This window comes from Helianthus annuus, chromosome 16 (assembly GCF_002127325.2).
Source record: "Helianthus annuus cultivar XRQ/B chromosome 16, HanXRQr2.0-SUNRISE, whole genome shotgun sequence".
Classification (NCBI taxonomy): Eukaryota; Viridiplantae; Streptophyta; class Magnoliopsida; order Asterales; family Asteraceae; genus Helianthus; species Helianthus annuus.
The window spans coordinates 95,402,622-95,424,472 of NC_035448.2; the positions used below are offsets into that span (position 1 = coordinate 95,402,622).

The 21,851-nt window shown below is 32.7% G+C and overlaps 1 protein-coding gene across 1 annotated transcript; it reads right to left on the bottom strand.

The window, feature by feature from the left end:
• Window positions 1-12,774: 12,774 nt before the first annotated feature.
• Window positions 12,775-14,861, bottom strand: LOC110916972 (transcription factor bHLH18). Its single transcript, XM_022161606.2, has 4 exons — window positions 14,553-14,861; window positions 13,969-14,454; window positions 13,405-13,788; window positions 12,775-13,238 (listed from the first exon to the last, which is right to left on the bottom strand). The coding sequence occupies exons 1-4, from the start codon at window positions 14,583-14,585 to the stop codon at window positions 13,125-13,127; spliced, it is 1,017 nt and encodes a 338-aa protein (XP_022017298.1). The 5' UTR covers window positions 14,586-14,861; the 3' UTR covers window positions 12,775-13,124.
• Between the last annotated feature and the right edge of the window lie 6,990 nt (window positions 14,862-21,851).

A 21,851-nucleotide genomic window follows, 5' to 3' on the forward strand; every position in this document is an offset into this window, starting at 1 on the left:
GATGATAACAGCGTTCGAACCGGTGGGCTTAGATGACGTGGTTGCTTTAGGGCTTGGCTCCTTCTTCACCTGGATAAGAGCAGAATAGCTGTCCAACTCATCGAGATCGAAGACTTCTGGAACTTTGGCTGGTGCTACATAAAAAGGGAGAAATACTTAACTTTTGAATACTTATAAATTGTAATTAGTTTCATATATATGAATGTACTTACCAGACATGTCGGAACTAGATCTTTGGCTTGAATTTGCGAAGGATAGGGAAAAGGTTCTTTCACTCTCCGGGAGTCGGTAGATGTCCTTGATCCTTTGCTCTGATTCTACACTCGGAGGGGCTAGCTCTTTGAAGTTTGCTGCATAGGAAATAAAGATATCAGTTTAGGATATGGTTTCAGGATACATTTGGGGATATTCCTAAAACCCTAAATCCTACCAGAGGTCAACCACTTCACCAGAAGGTCAAAACCCTTAGTAATGGAATCCCTTTTAACAAAATGAACTTTCGTTGCCACTTATCCTCGTTCTTTGTGGCCTTGAGGATAAGGGCATTTTTGGAAGTTGAAAAAAAGAAGAAAACGGTTGTTGCCATGAGAACGAAGACGATATGCGACGGGAAGATCCTCGATGCAGAGATCAAGAATGTGATGAGATTTGATCTGGTCCAAAGTAACTAGCACACGCCAGACCATAGGCATGGTTTGGGCATAACTAAGGCCAGTGAGTTCAAAGAAGCGGGAAATGAAAGCTGGAAAAGGATACCGGAGCCCTATAGAAAAAGGGTAAGCCAGAAAGCACACCCCCTCGTCGGAAGATACGTCCGATCAGACCTCTCGGTCGAACGGACGAATAATCGCGTCGGCGGGGAAAGCACCAGAGGCTCTTATGGTAGCAATATCAGCATTGTCGAACGAGCAGACTTCTTTTTCAGGTTCTTTGAGAAGATTCTGGTCTTCGAAGGTCGGAATCGAGTCAGCCGTATGCGATCTTGTTCGACTAGCCATAAGGAACAATGAGGTATTACGGAGAAAAACAAAGAAGAGGAAGAGAGAAAATACCTTAGAATTCTGAGGAGGACGGTCGATTATCAATGAGGAAATGAGAAGATATAGGGGCGAGATAGATAGCCATCGAGTATAAACCTCGTTGGAAGTTGCATGCTGTCACTTCAACCGTCTCTTCAACTTAATTGCCTCGATCCAAGAGATAAGATTTAAAATATATCCGTTTGAATTTAGAATTCTAACATATATATTTTGGGGACAATTGTTATGGGTGGTTTTCTGAACATATATCCTGGATTATATTCTGACTCTATTACTTTTGATTGTGATCAGGATACCGGGCCAGGATATTGGTAACATCCTGATGCAGTATCCTAGTAATGACTAATTGTTCACGTGCAGATTAGCAAGGAATGCTTATAACGGTCAAGAGGACTACTTCTCCTGAAGACTCGGACTAGATGGTTGAGAAGAGAATGTTGAAGCCGCAAAGAAGGGGCCTCCAACGTTCTAAAAGGAATATTCGGAGCATCTCCCATTCTTAGGATAGTTTGTTATTTCCTTTTACTATATAAAGGAATGTACGGATCATAGGAACACACAACTTTTTATGTACACTTCTGCTCTCTACTAGCTGCAATTACTCGCAACACATACACTCACACTCGAATTACATTGTAACACTTAGTTGATCCGCATCATATCCCGAACTGTATCCTGACATTTGAAGTAATAAGAAGAACAAGGCAGCTGTGATTGTCAGCTCCCGAGGTTTTGTGCCGGCGATCTAGATTGATCAAGGGCTTTCCTCGTACGTCTCGTGTCGCCCTTTACTTTTTTGCTCATTATTTGATTATAGATATAGCTCGATATCCTGAAAACTGTTTTTGCAATCAACCAAACCTGGATATTTTTAATACACATTGTTAGCACACTACCTTACAAAACTAATTTGATCACTTAATTACTTAGGTAAATTTTGACAAAAAACAATAGCCAATGAAAGAGCGATCACAGTGACGTAGGCACAACCGTATGATAATCCGCGCTCCTGCCGATGATATACGGAGGCGAAGTATTACGCCAAACCGTGTGTGAGAGCGCACGACCTCTTATACAAGAGTCAATAAAAGAAAAATAGATCCCCGCTCATGATGGAAGAGGAGATCAATCTGTGAAGATACCTACATAGAGGAGACTAGTCAGTAATAATATTTTAATTATAAGTAATATTAACAATAATAACTAACGTACCTGTAGATCGGGTGAATAATACACTACCCTGGAGTTCACGTGGTCCCAAGTCTCGTTTTCCGCAATCACATCCCAAAACCCTATAAGCTTAGGTTTATCAACCATTACCAACCCCTGTTTACACGTATGTTTATTAAACGTTAATATTAAATGTTAAATGTTATATATTAAAATAATAATAAGAACAATATAAATATTAATATTAAACGTACCGGTGTATAGTGGTATAAACCGCAATGAGTCACAAACTCTGCAAGTGACATAGCACGCGCCTGGCCGGCCAGGCTGAAAGAAACCTCGTGGTGAGGGGGTGCGCCAGGTCCATAAGCAAGTCTACCCAACGAGGCTGAAACTCGAACGACGACCAAACTTCGACGAGAATCTCTCTGTAGCTCGCATATGCGATAACTCAAATAGCCGATCCCACGGTGAACCAGGCGGAATAAAATCCTGTGCTCTAGCCACCTCCCCGAGGGTCTGAAGAGACTGCCAACAAACCGCCCAATGAGCACCGACATGCATCATCCTAAGCTTGGCGCAATCCGGGGGAAACTCCAAGTATTGGTGACCCTTAAGTGGATCCGCCGATGGACGTTGCTGCTGGCCCACCTGCTGCTGCATATCGAGCTGGTCATTCATGTCATCATCCATCATCCTGAAAACCAAAAATAATATATTTTTAGTCCGTCATATATTTTATTATGTTTTTTAGTCTGTCGGTATGCCGACTACGGCGTCGAAGACGATTTAATAAATAATATTATATATTTAGGACGGTTTATGCTCGTTACGACGACTTCAACGTCGAATTTAAAATATTTGTTTTTTACTTTTAAGGATTTTTATATGCTCGTTACGTCAACCGAGACGTCGAACTGGATATAATATTTTTATTATTTTTTTAGTCCAATATATGCTTGGTACGCCGACTACGGCGTCGAAGACGATATAATAAATAATATAATATATTTAGGACGGTTTACGCTCGTTACAACGACTTCGACGTTGAAGTCGAAATAATATTTTTTTTTTATATTTTTAAGGAATATTATACTCTCTTTACATCGACCGAGACGTCGAACCGGATATAATATTTTTATTATGTTTTTTTAGTCTGTTATACGCACGGTACGCCGACTATGGCGTCGAAGATGATATAATTATAATATTATATATTTAGGACGGTTTACGCTCATTACGACGACTTGGACGTAAAAGTCGAAATAATACTTTTTATTTTATTTTTATGGATCATTATACGCTCATTACGTTGATAGAGACGTCGAACCGGATATAATATTTTTTTAAGTTTTTAGTCCGTTATACACTTGGTACACCGACTACGGCGTCGACGATATAACAATAGTATTATATATTTTGGACGGTTTACGCTTCTTACGACGACTTCGATGTTGAACTCGAAATAATATTTTTTTTATTTTTTTAAGGATTATTATACGCTCGTTACGTCGACCGAGACATCGAACTGGATATAATATTTTTATTATGTTTTTTTGTCCGTTATACACTCGGTACGCCGACTACGAGCGTCTAAGACGATATATTATTATTATTATTATTATTATTATTATTATTATTATTATTATTATTATTATTATTATTATTATTATTATTATATATTTAGGACAATTTACGCTCGTTACGATGACTTCGACGTCAAAATAATAATATTTTTTAATGATTATTGTACGCTCCTTACGTCGAACCGGATTCGTTACGGATTCGACATACACTCGGTGCTCGATACGGCGACTACGACAATCTAATAAAAATATTTTATATTTTGGATTCGTTGAGGATTGACATACAAATTCGACATACCCTCGTTACGACGACTACAATGATATAATAATAATATTATATATTTAGGATACGTTACAGATTCGACATATGGATTCGTCATACACGCTCGTTATGACGACTACGACGATATAATAAAATTATTATATATTTAGGATTTGTTACGGATTTGACATACGCTCTTTACGACGACTACGACGATATAATAATAATATTGTATATTTAGGAATCGTTACTGATTCGACATACGCTCGTTACGGATTTATATTTGTATTATTTAGGATTCGGCAAACGTTAAGGATTTATATTATATTTACTGATTCGACATACACGCTCGTAACGACGACTCAGAAATAATTATAATATTTTTTTTGGCTCGTATACACTCAGTACACCATATAAATAAAGAAAAACAAAAAAAATAAGAAAAATAAAAATTAACTAATGTATTGTATAGGGCCGCATATAGGCCTATACTTCGTATATTGCACATCCTCAAACCTGTGAAGCCTAAAACCCCAAACCCTAACCCATAAAAATCACCAAATTCACTTAAAAACACCTAATCTACGGATGCAAAACATAAAAACTTTGAAATTATTAAAGAAGGGTTGAAGATGTACCTGTGGTATGATAAGATACGCTTTAAATACGAAGTCGCCGTATGTTTAACCGTATTGGGAGTGTATTTTGTGGTTTGAGTATACTGAACATCGTATTGATATCAGCTGAAGGAGACTCGCACAATGTCCACCAATACGACAAAAAATTCTCCCAATCTTCTTTATTGAAGCCTTGCTTGCAATATTTAGAGATATTTTGTTCGATGTGAAACCAGCATAGATATCTAGAGGCGTTCGGGAATACTTTAGCATATACGTTAATTAGAGCTAGCTCTCTATCCGTTACTATCACACGTGGCTGCATACATTAATGCAACATTGACTTGATCATTTCAAGCACACACACGAAGTTATCACTTTGTTCTTTGAAAATAACGACATGCGCGATACAAAAAGGCTTGTTGGTCGACGTCAAACCCACAACCTGGACAAATGGCATGTTCTAGATGTTTGTTTTGTAAGTCGCGTCGATCAACAATACGTGCAAAAATGCACGCCACATAGTACTCGATTTAGGATGAATAAAGAAAATCTCTCTTACGACATTTGTTCTGGGTTCCTGCCGGGTCTCGTAAGTGAATTGGTTTTCATACAGTATGGTTTCCAGTGTCTGCATGGGAGTCTTTTTGTCCATCTGTGGTGCACTAATTCTCTGAACCACATTTTGCACGTCTTTCTTAATGGATGTTGTCAGGGTACTGCTTTCTTATGGTTTGAAAAATGTTACGTGGTTCCATGTTTTGAGATGTCAGCTGCTCTACCAGCTTGTATTGGCATTCAGTAATCTTCGTACACATGCGTGGCTCGATAGACTCTACGCAGGTTCGTGGTTATGTTCCGGGTTTTCCACTACTAATTACAAGGTGTCATTCATCACGACCCGCACAACGAGTAGTGAAAATGGGCAACCAATTTTTTTTGCTACCAACTTTCCTCGTTGTTGCTTTACTACGATGCTCACCACCAAGGTTGCACACAATCCATACCATCCATGTACTACCATCAATATTCTTCGATCGACGGGTAACATTAATGTAACCATTCTCGTTTGCCCTTTTTGTACCCAATACTTCAGATCAACTAGAGAAATGAAACGCTAAGAAACTGTTATGTTATTAATATTAATATTAATAATTCTAACAATAATACAAATATTCATATTAATTATATTTTAACCATAATACAAATTTTAATTTTAAAAATAATAATATTAATAATTTTAACAATAATACAAATACAAACATTAATAATTCTAACAATAATACAAATATTAATATTAACTAGTAAAATTCTTTCATGCGTTGCGGCGATTATCTGGTCATTATCGGTTCGATTCACTATGGTACTTGTATGGTATCAGCACTTGGTGTATCAACAAAAAAAATTTCATGATATGACCAAAATGATATCGACGTGTATTTTACGTCGGTCGAAAACCATTAAAACGAATATCAGTAATGTTTTCGATAGTACCATTACCGATGTTGTCCGATTGATATGGACAAAACATCAGTGATGCTAGTGTGATATCACTTTGATTCGTCTCGATACCGGTATGGTACCGACACTATAGCATACAATATATACAATATACTCTATACTGCTACCGAAGTTGTGGTTGTATAATTAGTTCGGTTCGTCATAATGAAAACAGAAAAAATCAATTATATTTTACTTGTTTGATTTTGAACAAAAGTTTTATCAAAACATAGATAAACTAAGCACGTCGTAACGGTATATTAGGAATTTTATAAAACATTACATTGTATTATGAGAAAAATAGAAATGTTACCTTTGATAAGATGTACGTGTGTACTTCGATTCCATGTATATTACCACTTACAACTCAGTTTCGATTTATTTTATCAAGATATAGATAAAAAGATACATGTCACAATGACATACTTAAAATTTCATAAATCATCTTATCTTAAAAGTTATAACAGAAAACAAAATATGTTTTAAATAAACTAATATAATAAAATAATAAAAGAATCAAATGAGCTAATATTATAAAATAAAAAATCAAAACCTAAAAAACTTATAATAATAAATAAAGAATATATTACTATTTATCATCACTTACCTTTAATATATATATATATATATATATATATATATATATAATAAAACATAATAAATAATGAATAAAATATACAATAAATAATGAATATATTACTATTCATCATCACTTTACTTAAATATATAACTAGTTAGATTCCCCCGCGCTTCGCGGCGGGAATTCACGAGAATTCTGCCGTTATATGTTTGTTTCGTTACTCCCAATAGCCTATAGTAATCAGATAAGAAACCATGTCGACCGAAAACAATAAAAACGGATATCGATACCGGTACTTCAATAAAAACGAATATCGATACCGGTACTGATGTTGTTCGGTATTATTGGTACAATTGGTTTGCGTTCCATGTTTATTTTTTTCGAGATTGGGACATAAATTTTATTGATAACGAATACTGTGTCGTGTGGTATCATACCAAACTGAACCGAAACCGATTGAACAACATCTGTATCGGTACTGGTATTATTTTTTATTATTTTCTTTCAATAAATTGACATCGTATCGCTACCATACCGTACCGAACAACATCGTTTTCGGTACATGAGTTTGATTATATTTTTTTTTTCTTTTGATAAATTGACATCTTAGTGGTACCATACCATACCGAACATGAACATTGATATCGGTACCTACAATCATTTTTGTGGCATTTGTTAAAAATTTTCATTTATACATCTCTATCTATGATGAAAAATGAATAACGTTACCGATACTGTGACACTCTGAACCGGTCGGGGCAGTACAAACATGTGTTGATTTCTATACCAAGTGCATGTATCATACCGGTTTTGTAAATGCGCGTAATAACGTATCATCACAACGCTCAAGCAAATAACTTGGAATGTTAAAAAAATTAATAAATATAGATGCGGATTTTATAAAAAAAGTTAACATTTAAAACTCATATTAAATAATCAATAAAAGTAAACACTAAAAAATCTTATGGGTTAGTATTCATTACTAAAAATAACAAATAAATACTTACAAAATGTGATTTACTATTCATCATAAGTTTGAGTTAATATGTATAATAATAATATAATAATAATATTAATATTAATAATGACAATAATACAAATTTTAATTTTAACACTAATAATAATAATAATAATAATAATAATTTTCACAATAATACAAATATTAATAATAATATATTATAATAATAACAATAATAATATTTTAAGAATAATACAAATTTTAATTTTAATAATAATAATAATAATAATAATAATAATATTAATAATTAATAATTTTAACAATAATACAAATATGAATGTTAATAACTCTAACAATAATACAAATATGAATATTAATAATTCTAACAATAATACAAATATTAATGTGATACCTGCTTAGTTTGAAACGAATTGCCCGGGTTAGAGGGTTGATAATCATCATACAGTGGTGTCTTCCGAGGCTCACCACTGTATCCTCCGTTGAACGGATTACTCGGGTTAGGATGTTGCTCACCATAATCCGGTTGTGTGAATGGAGCCTCACCACCATATCCTTCGTATCTATCCGAATTATCTTGTTGCACGTAAGAAGCTTCACACCTGTATCCGTAATCCGGATACGCTTGTTGTGTCGGATAATATGGTTCATCAATAAGGGCATGCTCAGCACCATATCCTACGTATCCATCCGGATTACCTTGTTGCACGTACGAAGATTCACACCTGTATCCGTAATTCGTATACACTTGATGCACCAGGTAATATGGTTCATCAAAAGGTGGAGTCAGAGGCTCGTTCAAGTTTGGAAACGGTTTGTTTTGATCAACATGGACGCCAGACGCAACCTCCTCCTCCTCCTCATTAGAATCTGGATTGCCCGATCCCTCCTAAAACAATGGTATGAAAAATATTAATTAATCTTAAAAACAACAATGAAGAAAGTTAAGTTAGTAAACGATACCAGATCGATTTCAAGCACCCCCACAAGTCATTAGAATATTATCCAAAGAAATAATTATCATCCCAAAACAATGCCACTTTAGCTCCACAGTCGTGTGACAAATAATAAACCGAGGAAGTGAAGAAGGCAGATGATATATTTCTCCTTGATTCGTATGTAGATGGAAGTCTATATAATGTTTCAAATTCATAATTATAAGCCTCGTATAGCTCTGTATTCGGCGTACATCTGATTGATTTGACAATCTATATAATGTTTCAAATTCAAATATGACAGACATACGCTGCGTATAGAGCTATATGCAGCGTATACTAGCCTCGTATACAAGCCTCGCATATATAGCTTTATACTCGGCGTACATCTGATTGATTTGACAGTGTACCAGGTTGATCATCTGGTCGGAGACCTACCCCTTATCTACGTCTCGTATAAAGCTATTTGGGGCGTAGGTAGAGCTAGGGTTTGATGTGCAAATAGGCAGTCTGGTGTGCCAATATGTACACCCTTAATTAATTAATTAATTAATTAATTAATTAGGGTTTCATATGAGCGTCACCTTGTACCAACATGTGATTCTTGGCGGGATTTAAACGAATATAAACTTTCGACTAAATTAGACACGAAATACCAAGCCTTACACTATTCTCAGACCCCAATATATTATTCCCACACCATTTTACACTCTATCTCTCTCTTTATATCTATGTATATATCGAGAGAGATAGAGAGGAGGGGTGTGAATGTTAACCCGCAATATTAATTGCAACTCTACATATTGATGTTGCACTGAACTTCAGATCTTGATTTGATGTTTAAATTCTGTTTTTGTCAAGGAATAAGTTTTGCATATTATAGATCTTTAATGAATTAAGTGGATGCTGGTTTCATGTTCTTGGTGTCTAGCAACCTGGGAAACTGGGATGGCATATCAGGTCATGTGAAACCTTTACATATATATAATAGCTAAATCTGCAAGCAGCTGTTATATTAGTTAATGATGGCATAAACATGATGGTGCTTTATGCTTTTCAAGCAGCTGCTATATATATATTAGTTCATTTTAAGAAACTGTTATTTATGTCAAACATTTCAAGCAGGTAGCATGTTTTGCAAATTCTAGGTTTCCAGAAGTAATTGCTGGTTGTGATAAACCCCACTCCCTCGATAGTGATAAAATCATGCATTTCTTGGGGAATGGTATTCAAACTAATATTTACAAATAAATTAAGACACCAAGCCAATATTCACAAATAAGATAAGACACCATAGAATGTGTTGTATGTTCTACTTATTAGAAGTATGGTTCTCTACGTTGTCACATGTTAAAATTTAATTGGTACTCTATAATTATAAAATATCACATTTAAGGTAGAGTTAGAGGTTTCATAAATAATCAAGAGCGTAAAATGTTAAAAACAAAATCGAGAACAAGGTAATGCTTTAGTAAAAATGAACCTTAACATACAAAAGAACGAATCAGCAGAAAATGTAGGCCACATCGAAATAACACTAAATAAAAAGTCTAATTTGGTAAAACCCTTATTCATGATAAAACATTTGATGTGAGTAAGCTTAACTACCATCTCAGCAAGAACATCACAATCAAAGTTGATGACAAAACATGGTTCATTGTTTGTGGGCGATTTTTGAGATCCAAGTAAACTATAAAACATACAAGTGGAATGATGATCCTAGTGCTAACAACCTTATCAACGTCTTAGTTGGTCTCAAAATTAAGAAGTGTTACCATTGTATTTACCCCTACCAATTAATATGCATTGATTCCAGGAGTTCATGAATTGTGGCTCATATGAGGCACATCAAAAGGGTCAAAGTGTACAATTAAGTAGAAGTTAGATGGACCTAACCAGGAATCCGATTGAATTTTGTGATAGAACAAGCATACATAGGAATGGAAATATGATGTTGTACGAGCATGAGACAAAAGTGCATTTAAAATAGAAGAAAAGGTAGGTTTATGCATTGCGGAGTATCACAATTCGAGGGAAAACTTTTGATTCTAAGAAAATAACTAAGCACCAATTACCTAGTGGTCTACTAGTTTGGTGTTTGTCCTCTTTTCAAATGTAAGGTTATGTGGTATTTACATGTTAAAAATTGCTTTTCAAAAAATAAAATAAATAACTAAGTGGCTAATTATCATCCATGGGTACAAAGGGAACACCCAACAGCAACATGTCATAAAACATCCTCTACATGTTATAAACCAACACGTAGATTAAAATACTACCCTATGGGACAATATTTTTAGCAGTGAAAATTAACTTACGAATGAAAGCATGTCGTATATATGTGAAGGTTTGCCCTTCACATCAACGAATACTGCAGTCTGCATATAGTTCAAAGAAAGCATGATTGTCAAGAGACAAATTATGAGCATAAAGTAATGAATTTGGAATCTCAAAGGTTTTTTTTTTATATATTAAAAATAAAATAGCAGTTGGGTTGTTTATTAAATCTTTTTTGAGAAATAGGCCACTCTTTTGTTTGAGTTCAATCTTTGGGTCACTGTCTAGTTAAAATAGCGATTTCAAAGTGGGAAAAGTGAAGTCGTTATCTGTGATAGTGATTTCCGTTATGTGATTTTGTTTTTCTCTTCTAATTTTCATTTTAACATATAATTTGGTTTTTCAATAACAATATCTAATATCTAAATAGGTAGATTTGTTTTAGAGTAAATTACTTTCTAACTTCCTTTATTTTAGTGGTTTTAACCATTTAAATTCAAAATCAAAAAGTTTAAAGCTTTTAATTACTGACCACTCATTTTATAACATTTTTAGTCCAACTTTTTAACACTTGTATTTTGATCTTGGACTCAAATGTTTAAAACCATTAAAACACAAGGACTCAAAACGTTATAAAATGAACGATTAGCAACTCAGAGCGTTAAACTTTTTTATTTTGAACTCAAGTGGTTAAAACCGCTAAAAACACAATGATTCGAAAAAGTAATTTACTCTTTGTTTTATTTTATGTATATGTTTCGGTAGAAGTTTATGTAAAACCGACTTGTATCCAAATAATATGCTTCATATTAGGAGACAAAATAATACATTAATTTTACATGTGTTGGGGTCATAGGCGGTTATGATGTCCTTACCGTTTGTAATATCTCAACCTTTATCAAACCAGTTGATGTTTTGCTGACTTACTATACCAAAACCCTTTTGTAACTTAAATTTCTAGAACGTTAGACTTATAAATTCTTTCGGTTTTTAAATGGCAATTAATTAAACTTAAAAAAAGCAATAATATTGCTTTTGTATTTTCCAGCGCAACCAAATGTCATGACCACTAACAGAGAGTTTACTTTGGTGTATACTATCTCATTCTCATAGTTTAAGCAATTTGAATTCAATTTTGTTAAAACTGGACTAGACTAGTTAACTGCCTGGACCAGGAATTGGACCTCTAACTGGTTAGGCTACAAGTGATGGCTGGATTAATCACTGGATAGGTTGGAGGTGATGGTTGACCGGTAATATGTAATTTAACACTTTTGGTTTTTGATTATAGTAATGAAGGATGTTTAACAAATGTAGAAAGAGGTTGGTGTATTATTTCTTGACATTAAATTTGAGGTTGTTTGGCAAGCGGTTATTGCATTTTTTTTTAACGTCCAATAAAGGGCGGCCACTCAGGTAAGCCTATAGGCAAAGGACCACCCCACCTACGATAGTAGAGAGAACTCATCATCCAAGGGTCCACGATGCTAAATTCCCCGACTCACACATGACATTTTATCTCGAACAAGACTCCAACCGGTGACCTCGTTAAAGAAAGTCACCAGGTAGAGCGCTGCCAAGCTGTTATTGTATTACAAATGAATAACATGTAGTCAATTTAAAGATACCGTTAGATAGCATGAGTCATAAAACTGGTTTAATTACTTGTGCAGGTGTCATATATAATTAAAAATACAAAACCGTACAAAATACTAGGGATAAGGATTCAAAGCATATACTAACTACCATGATTCTCAAGGCCAAGAAGTACATTTTTCTTGGTATAAGACCACAACAAGAACGGACGTCGAGTTTCATGATTAAGCATGCATGATTGAAATTAAACTTAATTACTCACTAAATAAATTTAGTAGAATACTAAAAATTACAATCTAATTAGTATACACGTGACAACAAGAAAGATCACAAATGAAGGATCATTCCCACCATAAAACCATCCATCTTAAGAATTGTAAAATTGGGAAAGGACCCGTAGAATGATTTTACTACTCCCAATATACCTATGTGAATCTCCATGGTAGAACCCTAATTATGAGAAGCTTGTTGAAGTTGAAATAGTTGGGTACTTGGTAAAATGATATGGTTCCAGACTTTTAGAGAGGAAAGATAAGAGTTTTAATTCGGTTTTTTTGCTAGTCGTAAACAAAGGAAATGAAGGCATTAGTGACCAATCATTGAGTGGCAATCTTGAACTCCCATGCCATCTAAGGTTGAAAAAGTTAGTTGCAAGTTTTTCACAAGATCTGTTGATGTCATCAGGAAGTCTTCATTCTTCTGTAGAAATCAGCAAAGATGAATGAGAATTTAGGTTAACAACTTTATGCAAAAAAAGCACATAACAAATGGCGTAAAACTTGATTCAAACATTTTGTTGGTCAAACTCTACATAGCTTAAATAATTATTTGTATGTCCTGATCAATGACTCAACAAAGTACCTACCTTAGCAACAATGGTAATGAGGAGATTGGTATGGGCAAATGGCAAAGCACTGCTACTAGTGACACAAAGACCAAGCTTCTGAATCTCACTAAGCGCTTTCACAAATAACAAACAATTCTTTCGGCAGTAGATTCGCACTAGAACACTGGCACTTGACATCCTCACGTCAATCTCAGGATTGCAACCGCTACGGCTCTCACCAATGTTTGCTTCATCGTATGAGGAATCACCATCATCACTGCAACTAAGCTTTGATCTTTTTGCAGATATGGCTGATTGCATATTCTTTGTCTTTAAGTTTGATATTCCCTCAAGTTCCTTCACGCGACATTGAAGTTCTAGGATATAGTTAGTTGCATCTTCTAACACAGTTGCCTTATCCATCTACAAAAAGAAAGGTATTACTAGAACTTTTATGGTATTATATCTATTGTAAGATATTAATCTTGCCAATTCAAGCTGGGTATCAAACCCTACCAATAGCTTTGCTATAAGTGGGATTATACTGGGTACGTTTATTTGTTTGTTATTAGTGTTGCCAATTATGAGCAGAATAATTAGTACCTTCTTGAGGCCGGGAAGTAGGGAAGACAACGAAATAAATCGTCGAGCCAACTTCTCTCTTCTCTTCCTCTCAGCTAACATATGATCTCGAAGCTGGATGCTATTCCTGATCATGATTGGACCCCTTTTGGTACCTGTTGCGTAATCAAATGAATCGTTGTATGGTAGGATCTCATCCTTAGGTTTTAGATCCCCAAAAGATATAGTGAAAGTATTGGGAATATCAAGAACAGGCTTTGGTTTTGAATTCGGGTTTTCATTCGCTGGAGTATGTTTATTGATGATATTGTTGGTCATCTTATTAGTAGACAGCTTTTTCGTATTGGATAGTTCCTTGATGCTTGTGGGAATTTCTAAAGCTTGATCTAGAAAAGATGGGTTTTTGGTGTTGCTTTCTGACGAAAATGAATCAACACTGAAGTCACCAACCATGTGATAAGGTTTCATCATCTGAAACTGGTTCATGAAATCATGATCTTGCACTTCCTACAAAATAGATTGCAAATCTCCAAACCCTTGTAAGTATACCTAGTAATCAAAATATACATATACGCTTTTACTTGTGAAATATATGATTTACTTACTTGTTGTGATAGCCATGTCGATGACAAATCCATTGCTTTAAACTCTGAATGAAAATACGTTAACTTCGAAGCTCTACTGCAAATAATGAAGGGCCTTTCCTGACTGTAATCTAGAACATCACAAAGAAAAAAATACCCTACCTTTACCAAAGTTGTAAAGGCTGATCAGTAAAGCTATTTAAATAGTCCTTGAAGTTTAGGTTAATTTATACTTGTCATCCCTTCTAATAGAGTTCTGCCTTTGCTATTCTTTATTAATATATCTCTCTCTCCCTCTTCCTCCCCATCCCTCCCTCACACAGTGTCTCTCTCTCACACACATACACATATATATTTACAATACTAACATTTTAATAATGTTTAATAAACAAAATAAAAAAATTACTTGGGTGATCACGATTTTATCGGTTCTCAACTATCTTTGTTGTTATTTTATGATCCGTACCATTTTACAACACTAACATTTTAATAATGTTCAACAAAAATAAAAAAATAAAAAAATTACTAGGGTGATCACGATTTTATCGGTTCTCAACTATCTTTGTGGTTCTTTTATGATCCGTACCATACACGTGCGTGCGCACACACCTCTTGGAGATGCTATGTGTCCAAGGAAGCAAGAACGCATATGCCGTAAAATAAAAATAATTTTATTGGTATTAGATTACATATAATGTTGTATATAAATAATATTATTTTTTTTTTATTACTATGTATCTTTTAAGCATAACTTCTACTTAAAGTAAAATGAAAATAATTTTATTAGTATGTAGTAAGTTAGATTTGTTATTCTTATTAATACTTGTTATGCGATTTAATTAATAATTCGTTATTATAAAAATATGATCCAGGTTAAAGGTTTATGCAAGCCGAATAAAATATTTTCATAATTAATGTTTAATTTACTATGTCACAAATTCGTATAAAAAAGAAAAAAATTACACCGTTGGTCCTTTTAGTTTCTGCCAAATTTCAATGTCGGGTACTAATAGTTTTTTTTTGTTACAAAATCAGGTATTAATTTTTAATTTGTTACCATGTTGAGTACTAAGGCCATATCTTGTCACAATGTTTAGCACTAAAGGCAAACCTTGTTAACTTTTTTTGTTACATTTTACTAAAATGACTAAAATGCCATTTAATATCTAGAGAGTTTATTTTTAATTAATTATATTTGACTAAAATAATTTAAAATTTTATTTATATTTTTTTATAAAATTAATGGATTTGAAGTTATTATTTATAAACTTTGAGTTTATATATAATAATATGCTAGTAGAATAAACTTTTTAACTTAATCTAAATAATATTATATATAAAATCAAAGTTTATAAATAATAAACTTCAAATCCATATAATTTTATAAAAAAATATAAATAAAACAAAAAATATAAAACATATAAGTTTAGATAAAACTTTAAATGATTTTAGTCAAATATAATTAATTAAAGAATAGACATTCTAGTTATTAAAGGGCATTTTAATAAGACTTAACAATAAAAAGTTAACAAGATTTGGGTTTAGTACTCAACATTGTGACAAATTAGAAAGTTAATACCTGATTTTGAAACAAAAAACTATTAGTACCCTATATTAAAATTTGACAGAAACCACAAGTACCAACGGTGTAATTTTTTCTATAAAAAAAGAAATTAATAATATTAAAACATGAATAAGTTACTATTTTCTTTTTTATAAAAAAGTATTTATTTTTGATCATTTAAGTTAATATTTCTTACTTTATAAAATATATCTTTATTTTTGGCAATGAAGACATCTGGAAGAGTAAGAATTTTTAAGGTGATATATGCCAACAATAATACTTTATAAAATATATCTTTATTTTTGGCAATGAAGACATCTAGAATAGTAAGAATTTGTAAGGTGAGATATGCCAACAATAAGATGAGTTCTAACTCAAGCATTTTCTTGTCGATTTTTTTTTAAAACAAAAGATGTGAGGTAATGGGTAGATGTTAGGTTATTGCTATGAATAGTGTTCATTATATTCATCCATTATAATTTAGGTTATCGCTATAAATAGTGTTCATTATATTCATCCATTATAGACGTATGATATTTTGAACTATGTACCTGTTTATATTGACTTAGGTTTTATGTATTCATTATTCACATACCCTGTAAGTATTTTTTCTATTTAGTAATAGAACGAAAGTTTCTTTTAGGGTGACATAGTTGCATCGAGAAAAAAAGCATAATAGTTGTACTTTAATTATATTTAAAATTAAAATGATCTTAACACCATTGATATTGAAGGTGGTTTTATCAAATAATAGTTATACAGAAGATATGAAATATTAAAAAAATATCATTTGATAAAAGTTAGAATTAATTAAAAATAAATAAAAAAAGACGAAGGTTCTAAAGCTGACGAAGAACCTGTGAGTTTTTTTTACTATCGCAAACCTATAAATATATTATATGCTTTCTAAGGCCATGTTTGTCTTAGCTTTTCAAAATAACTTATAACTTTTTTGAAAAGTTAATAAGTCACAACAGAGTGAATTATTGACTTTTTTCCTCGCAAAATAGTTTCACCCAAACACTTTTTAACTTTTCAAAAAGTCAATAAGCTAATAAGTCACTAAAATAAGCAATCCCAAACACCCCCTAAGCATTTCTATGTTATTGTATATTAATAAATATATTAGATATTATATATCATATATTAAATTAATTATATTTATATTATTATTACTAAATTAATGGTGAGAATGTCAGGATTTAGGGAAAACGGTGAAAAGTGTGAGAACAGTGAAAACGCTTATGGATCGTCAGATCAAAACAATCTATGGACAAGATTGGCGCGGTGGCGTTTTCATATATAACATTAATTTTATTACTTGGAATGTGCTTCATTAAGGGTAAAAAGGGTAAAAAAAGGTAAAACATCGTTTCTCTGTAAAACACCATTAAATATAAAACGCCATTAAAGATAAAACGCCATTTAAAATGGGACGTGTTACAGACTTAACAGATAAAGCTGAGAAAAACAGAAAATACAAACAGTAACTGAAAAACGACGGATATTTTATTAATTGCACTTATTAATAATATCCCGCCTAAACTACGCGCCAAAGACTTCCTATAAACAGGAACGTCTTAGCACCTTCCATTCATTAAACCAAAAAACAAACGCTATGGTTCCCCCAAAACCACTCACTGTAAAACGCCAAAAAGTTAAAAAATCAAAATGGCAAACATCGTTTCTTGGATATTCAATATTGTTCTACGCGAAGTTTCACCTAATGGATTGTTAGGCGAGGGGTGTAACTCAATAACATTTTGCTGTATGAGATGGACAAATCTACAAGAAAAAGAGACTGATGACAGACATATATCATTTTCTGTGCTTTGTTCTTCATGAATATTTGAATGGCATGAACAGACGGATGAAACTGAAGAGTGGGATGAAAATAAAGATGAAGTTCAAACAAAAAACCCACGTCATTTTATGTTCCACACATCCATAAAAAAAGCTACTTTAATATCAAAAAAAAAAAAAACAAATGAATCATACTAAAAAGTCAAAAACGCCATATATTTGTGACGGTTCTTGTAGTTTTAAAGAAGAAAGAGACTGGTGAAAGTGAAGATTTGGAATAGAAATTCGATTAGGATTTTTAATTTATTTTTTTCGCTTCTTTTTTTTCTTTCTGTGGTTTGTTTTCTAATTTTACAATTAAAAAAATACACTGTTTCTCTAAAAAAAACTTGTAAAACGCCAAGATGCCACAAACGCCAAACTCTACAAATATAATAAAATTTGTGGCATCTTGAGGTTTTACAAACATTTTTTTAGATGGGACGTGTTACAGCCATAAAACAGACGAAGCTCAAACAAACAGTAAACTGAAGCGACGGAAAATTTATTACTAACATTATAATAAAAACCCCCTACATCGGTACTTGAATTTATTTTTCTTTTCAAAAAAACGCCATAATTACCCAAAGTTATAGGACTGTATCTTACATGGCGGCAAAAAAAGTGATTATATAAGTAGAACAGGTAAACAAAATTTAACCCTCCACATATTCTCTAACACGCCACACCTTGACTAAAACGCCAAAAAAACTAAAAAAATAGCTCAAGTTATTGCATGGAGGTTTGATGGGTCGGAAAAACGTTTCGTCCTAAAGTTCTCTGACATAAGAAGGGTGAAAATCAAGACACTCAAGGCCATACTTAACATGGATGGAGAGTTTCAGAGAGATATTCTGGCCCTTGGGGTTCCAGTGGCAAACGATTGTGAAAGAACTTAAAAGGTAATAAGAAGATTGGAGAGAAAATTTCCAGCAGAAGATGACGATGATGATGATGATGATGATGATACTGACGGTACTCCTCTACTAACCGTTAGCAGTTAGAGTTTGGATGAAAAAAAGAATGGTTAAAGTGCCTTATCAACACGGGTTCAAATATTCATTGCCGATGGAAGAAATACTGAAGACAGAGAGACTACATCTCCTTGAACAACTCTGTGATTTAGCACCTTCGAACGATGCAAGATCCAGGGTTGCCATGATATTTAAGTATAGGTTGCGGCAAAGACGAGACGGCATAATGGCGTTATACGCTAATGCACAACATGAAAATGAATCTGAAGAAAGCGATGAACAAAGCGATGGGTACATCTCAAATATAATCCCATACACAGAAAACTATTAGTTTGTTTTGATCTCGTCTTATTGAAATCATTTGAATTATTAATAAATTATTAAGAACACCATGAACGCCAAAAAATATATTTATAAGATATATGGGATTATTTTCAACTGGTAAAATCTACAAAAAAGGCCAAAAAATGTATAGTTTGAATTATTAAATGTATATAATGATTTTGGGAACACCATGGACGCCAAAGATGTTAGAATTATTAATTAATTTTATTGAATTTGGGAACGTCATAAACGCCAAACTGTTATCTATGTGACACAAGAATGATTAATTGAACGACACAGATCTAAGAAAGACCAGTAAAACGCCAGATAGTTATTGAATATAAATAAACGCCAAACAAATCTTACACGCCAAAAAATAAGTTGTATTATGACACACGAAAAATGAAAAAAAGGACGATAAAAAGACAAAAAATCCCCTCCGCCCTGATAATATCAGGCGCCACGTGTCCCATCAGGAGGCGTTCTCACCGTTCTCACACTTTAGGGCATTTTCTCCTGATCCCGTTTATATATATATATATATATATATATATATATATATATATATATATATGTTGGGGTTCTAGAGTGAATACTAGTATTTTTGTGAACCAAGTAAACAAATCCTGACTATTCATTTAGAAGATCTAGAGCTTTTCTTATCAATGGCTAGATTGTAATTATAATGTTATAACTACCCTATAAAATGACAGAAAGGTATTGTTGTCATTTGTAAATTGCATTGTTTAAACAATATAATCAAAATCCCTAAAATCTTTGCTAGTTTCCGTTTATACAAGATACACACCTGTTAGTTTAAACGCATATGTACACTCTCACTAATATTACAAGATACACAGATGTTAGTTTATACAAATGTGTACAGTCTCGCAAACTATTAGTTTATACAAAATACACAGTTGTTAGTTTACACACATGTGTACAGGCTTTTATATTCAGAAATGGTTACATATGTGTATATTAACAACATATAGTATACTATGCGTGCACATGAGTAGATTCCTATAAAGTTATAAAAGTAATTAAAACTAAACAAGTGTACACATGTGTGTCAACGATTAACATAAAAACTACGTGCTTATTCAAAACATACATGCACTACAAATATGTGTAAAACAGGTGGAACACATAAAACAATATATTTATGAAACAAATCAATTTATACACTTATGTATGATTACGGAATGATTTTGTAACGAAGGAAATATAAATAAATTTGTCGATCACGTTATGTTGCTATGAATTAATTTTTAAATGATATCTAAAATCATGTTATGTTGTTATATATAGGGAGGTTCATTTGAGAAGAATATTCTTGTAAGAAAAAAAATATATTAATCTAGACACTATATTTTTTTGATCAATGGTTGTGAATCAAGATATAATTTTTATTTACTTTTAATTAATGTTTTAATTAAGAAGGGTAGGATAGACATTTTGATGTAGAATATTAATAAATATTACAAAGGGTTACACAAGTCTTATTAGTGCCACCATAATTTCCTCCAACACCACCATTAATACACCAATTTTATTAGAAGTGACAAAATTATTTAAAAGTGTTGGGGTCCTGCACATTTTATACATTACACCAAAACATTGTCTTTATGGTTTAGGAAACGTTGTTTTTATGAAGTAGGAAATGTTGAATATGTAGGATCACGTACATGATTGTTTTTATTGTGTAAGGTGCGTAATTATTTTATATGATGACTCATTAAATAATCAATCAGGGTTCATTAATTTGAATGACATAAATAAAGGATAGACTCATTAAATGGTTTGTTTAAATTACCTTTGTACTCTTTATTCTTTTTATTCTTAATTTGTGATTTCTTCTCATTTGAACTCTCCGCTATATATACACACACACACACACACTTAGGGAAAGGTTCATTTGAGAACCACCCTTATTGTGAGAACCGCGAGAACCAATGTGAACACAAAAAAAAAACCTAAAAAAATCCAAAAAACCTACAATTTTTTTTTAATATTTTTCTAATTAAAATCGCTATATTTTGTAACAAAAAAAAAATTCGAGTAACAGTTATGGATGCAAATGTGCATATGTATCATTTCTTAGACAACTTCCATAATATATTACCAGTAGTAGAAAAATGCACTTTTATTTACACTACCATATGTAATACACTGCTTTTTACATAACCAATATCAGAAATGCACATGGGCATCTATATGTATCAACATGAAATAAGGTGTTTTGGTATAAAAAGTTTGTGATTTTAAATGCCGAAGTAGGCCCATATACATATGTTTTGGTTAGTTATATCTAGTGGTTGATGGTTTGATTATATTTGTCACATTATGATGTAATATGTTGTTTGGATGGTATATGTAACATCCCGAAAATATAAAACTTTATAATAATACATATAGTTTAAATAAATGAGGAATTACCCATCTAGAAGTGTAGTAACTTGGTTAGCTAACATGTCTAGCATTAGCCTACAATGAGGTTAAAACAACACAATTTGTTATGTTAAATAAATGGAGGGACCAATCTTGTATAAATCAGAACTTGAATTACTAAAATAGTAAAAACCAACCAAACACCCCATTCAAGAGGTGTCTGGT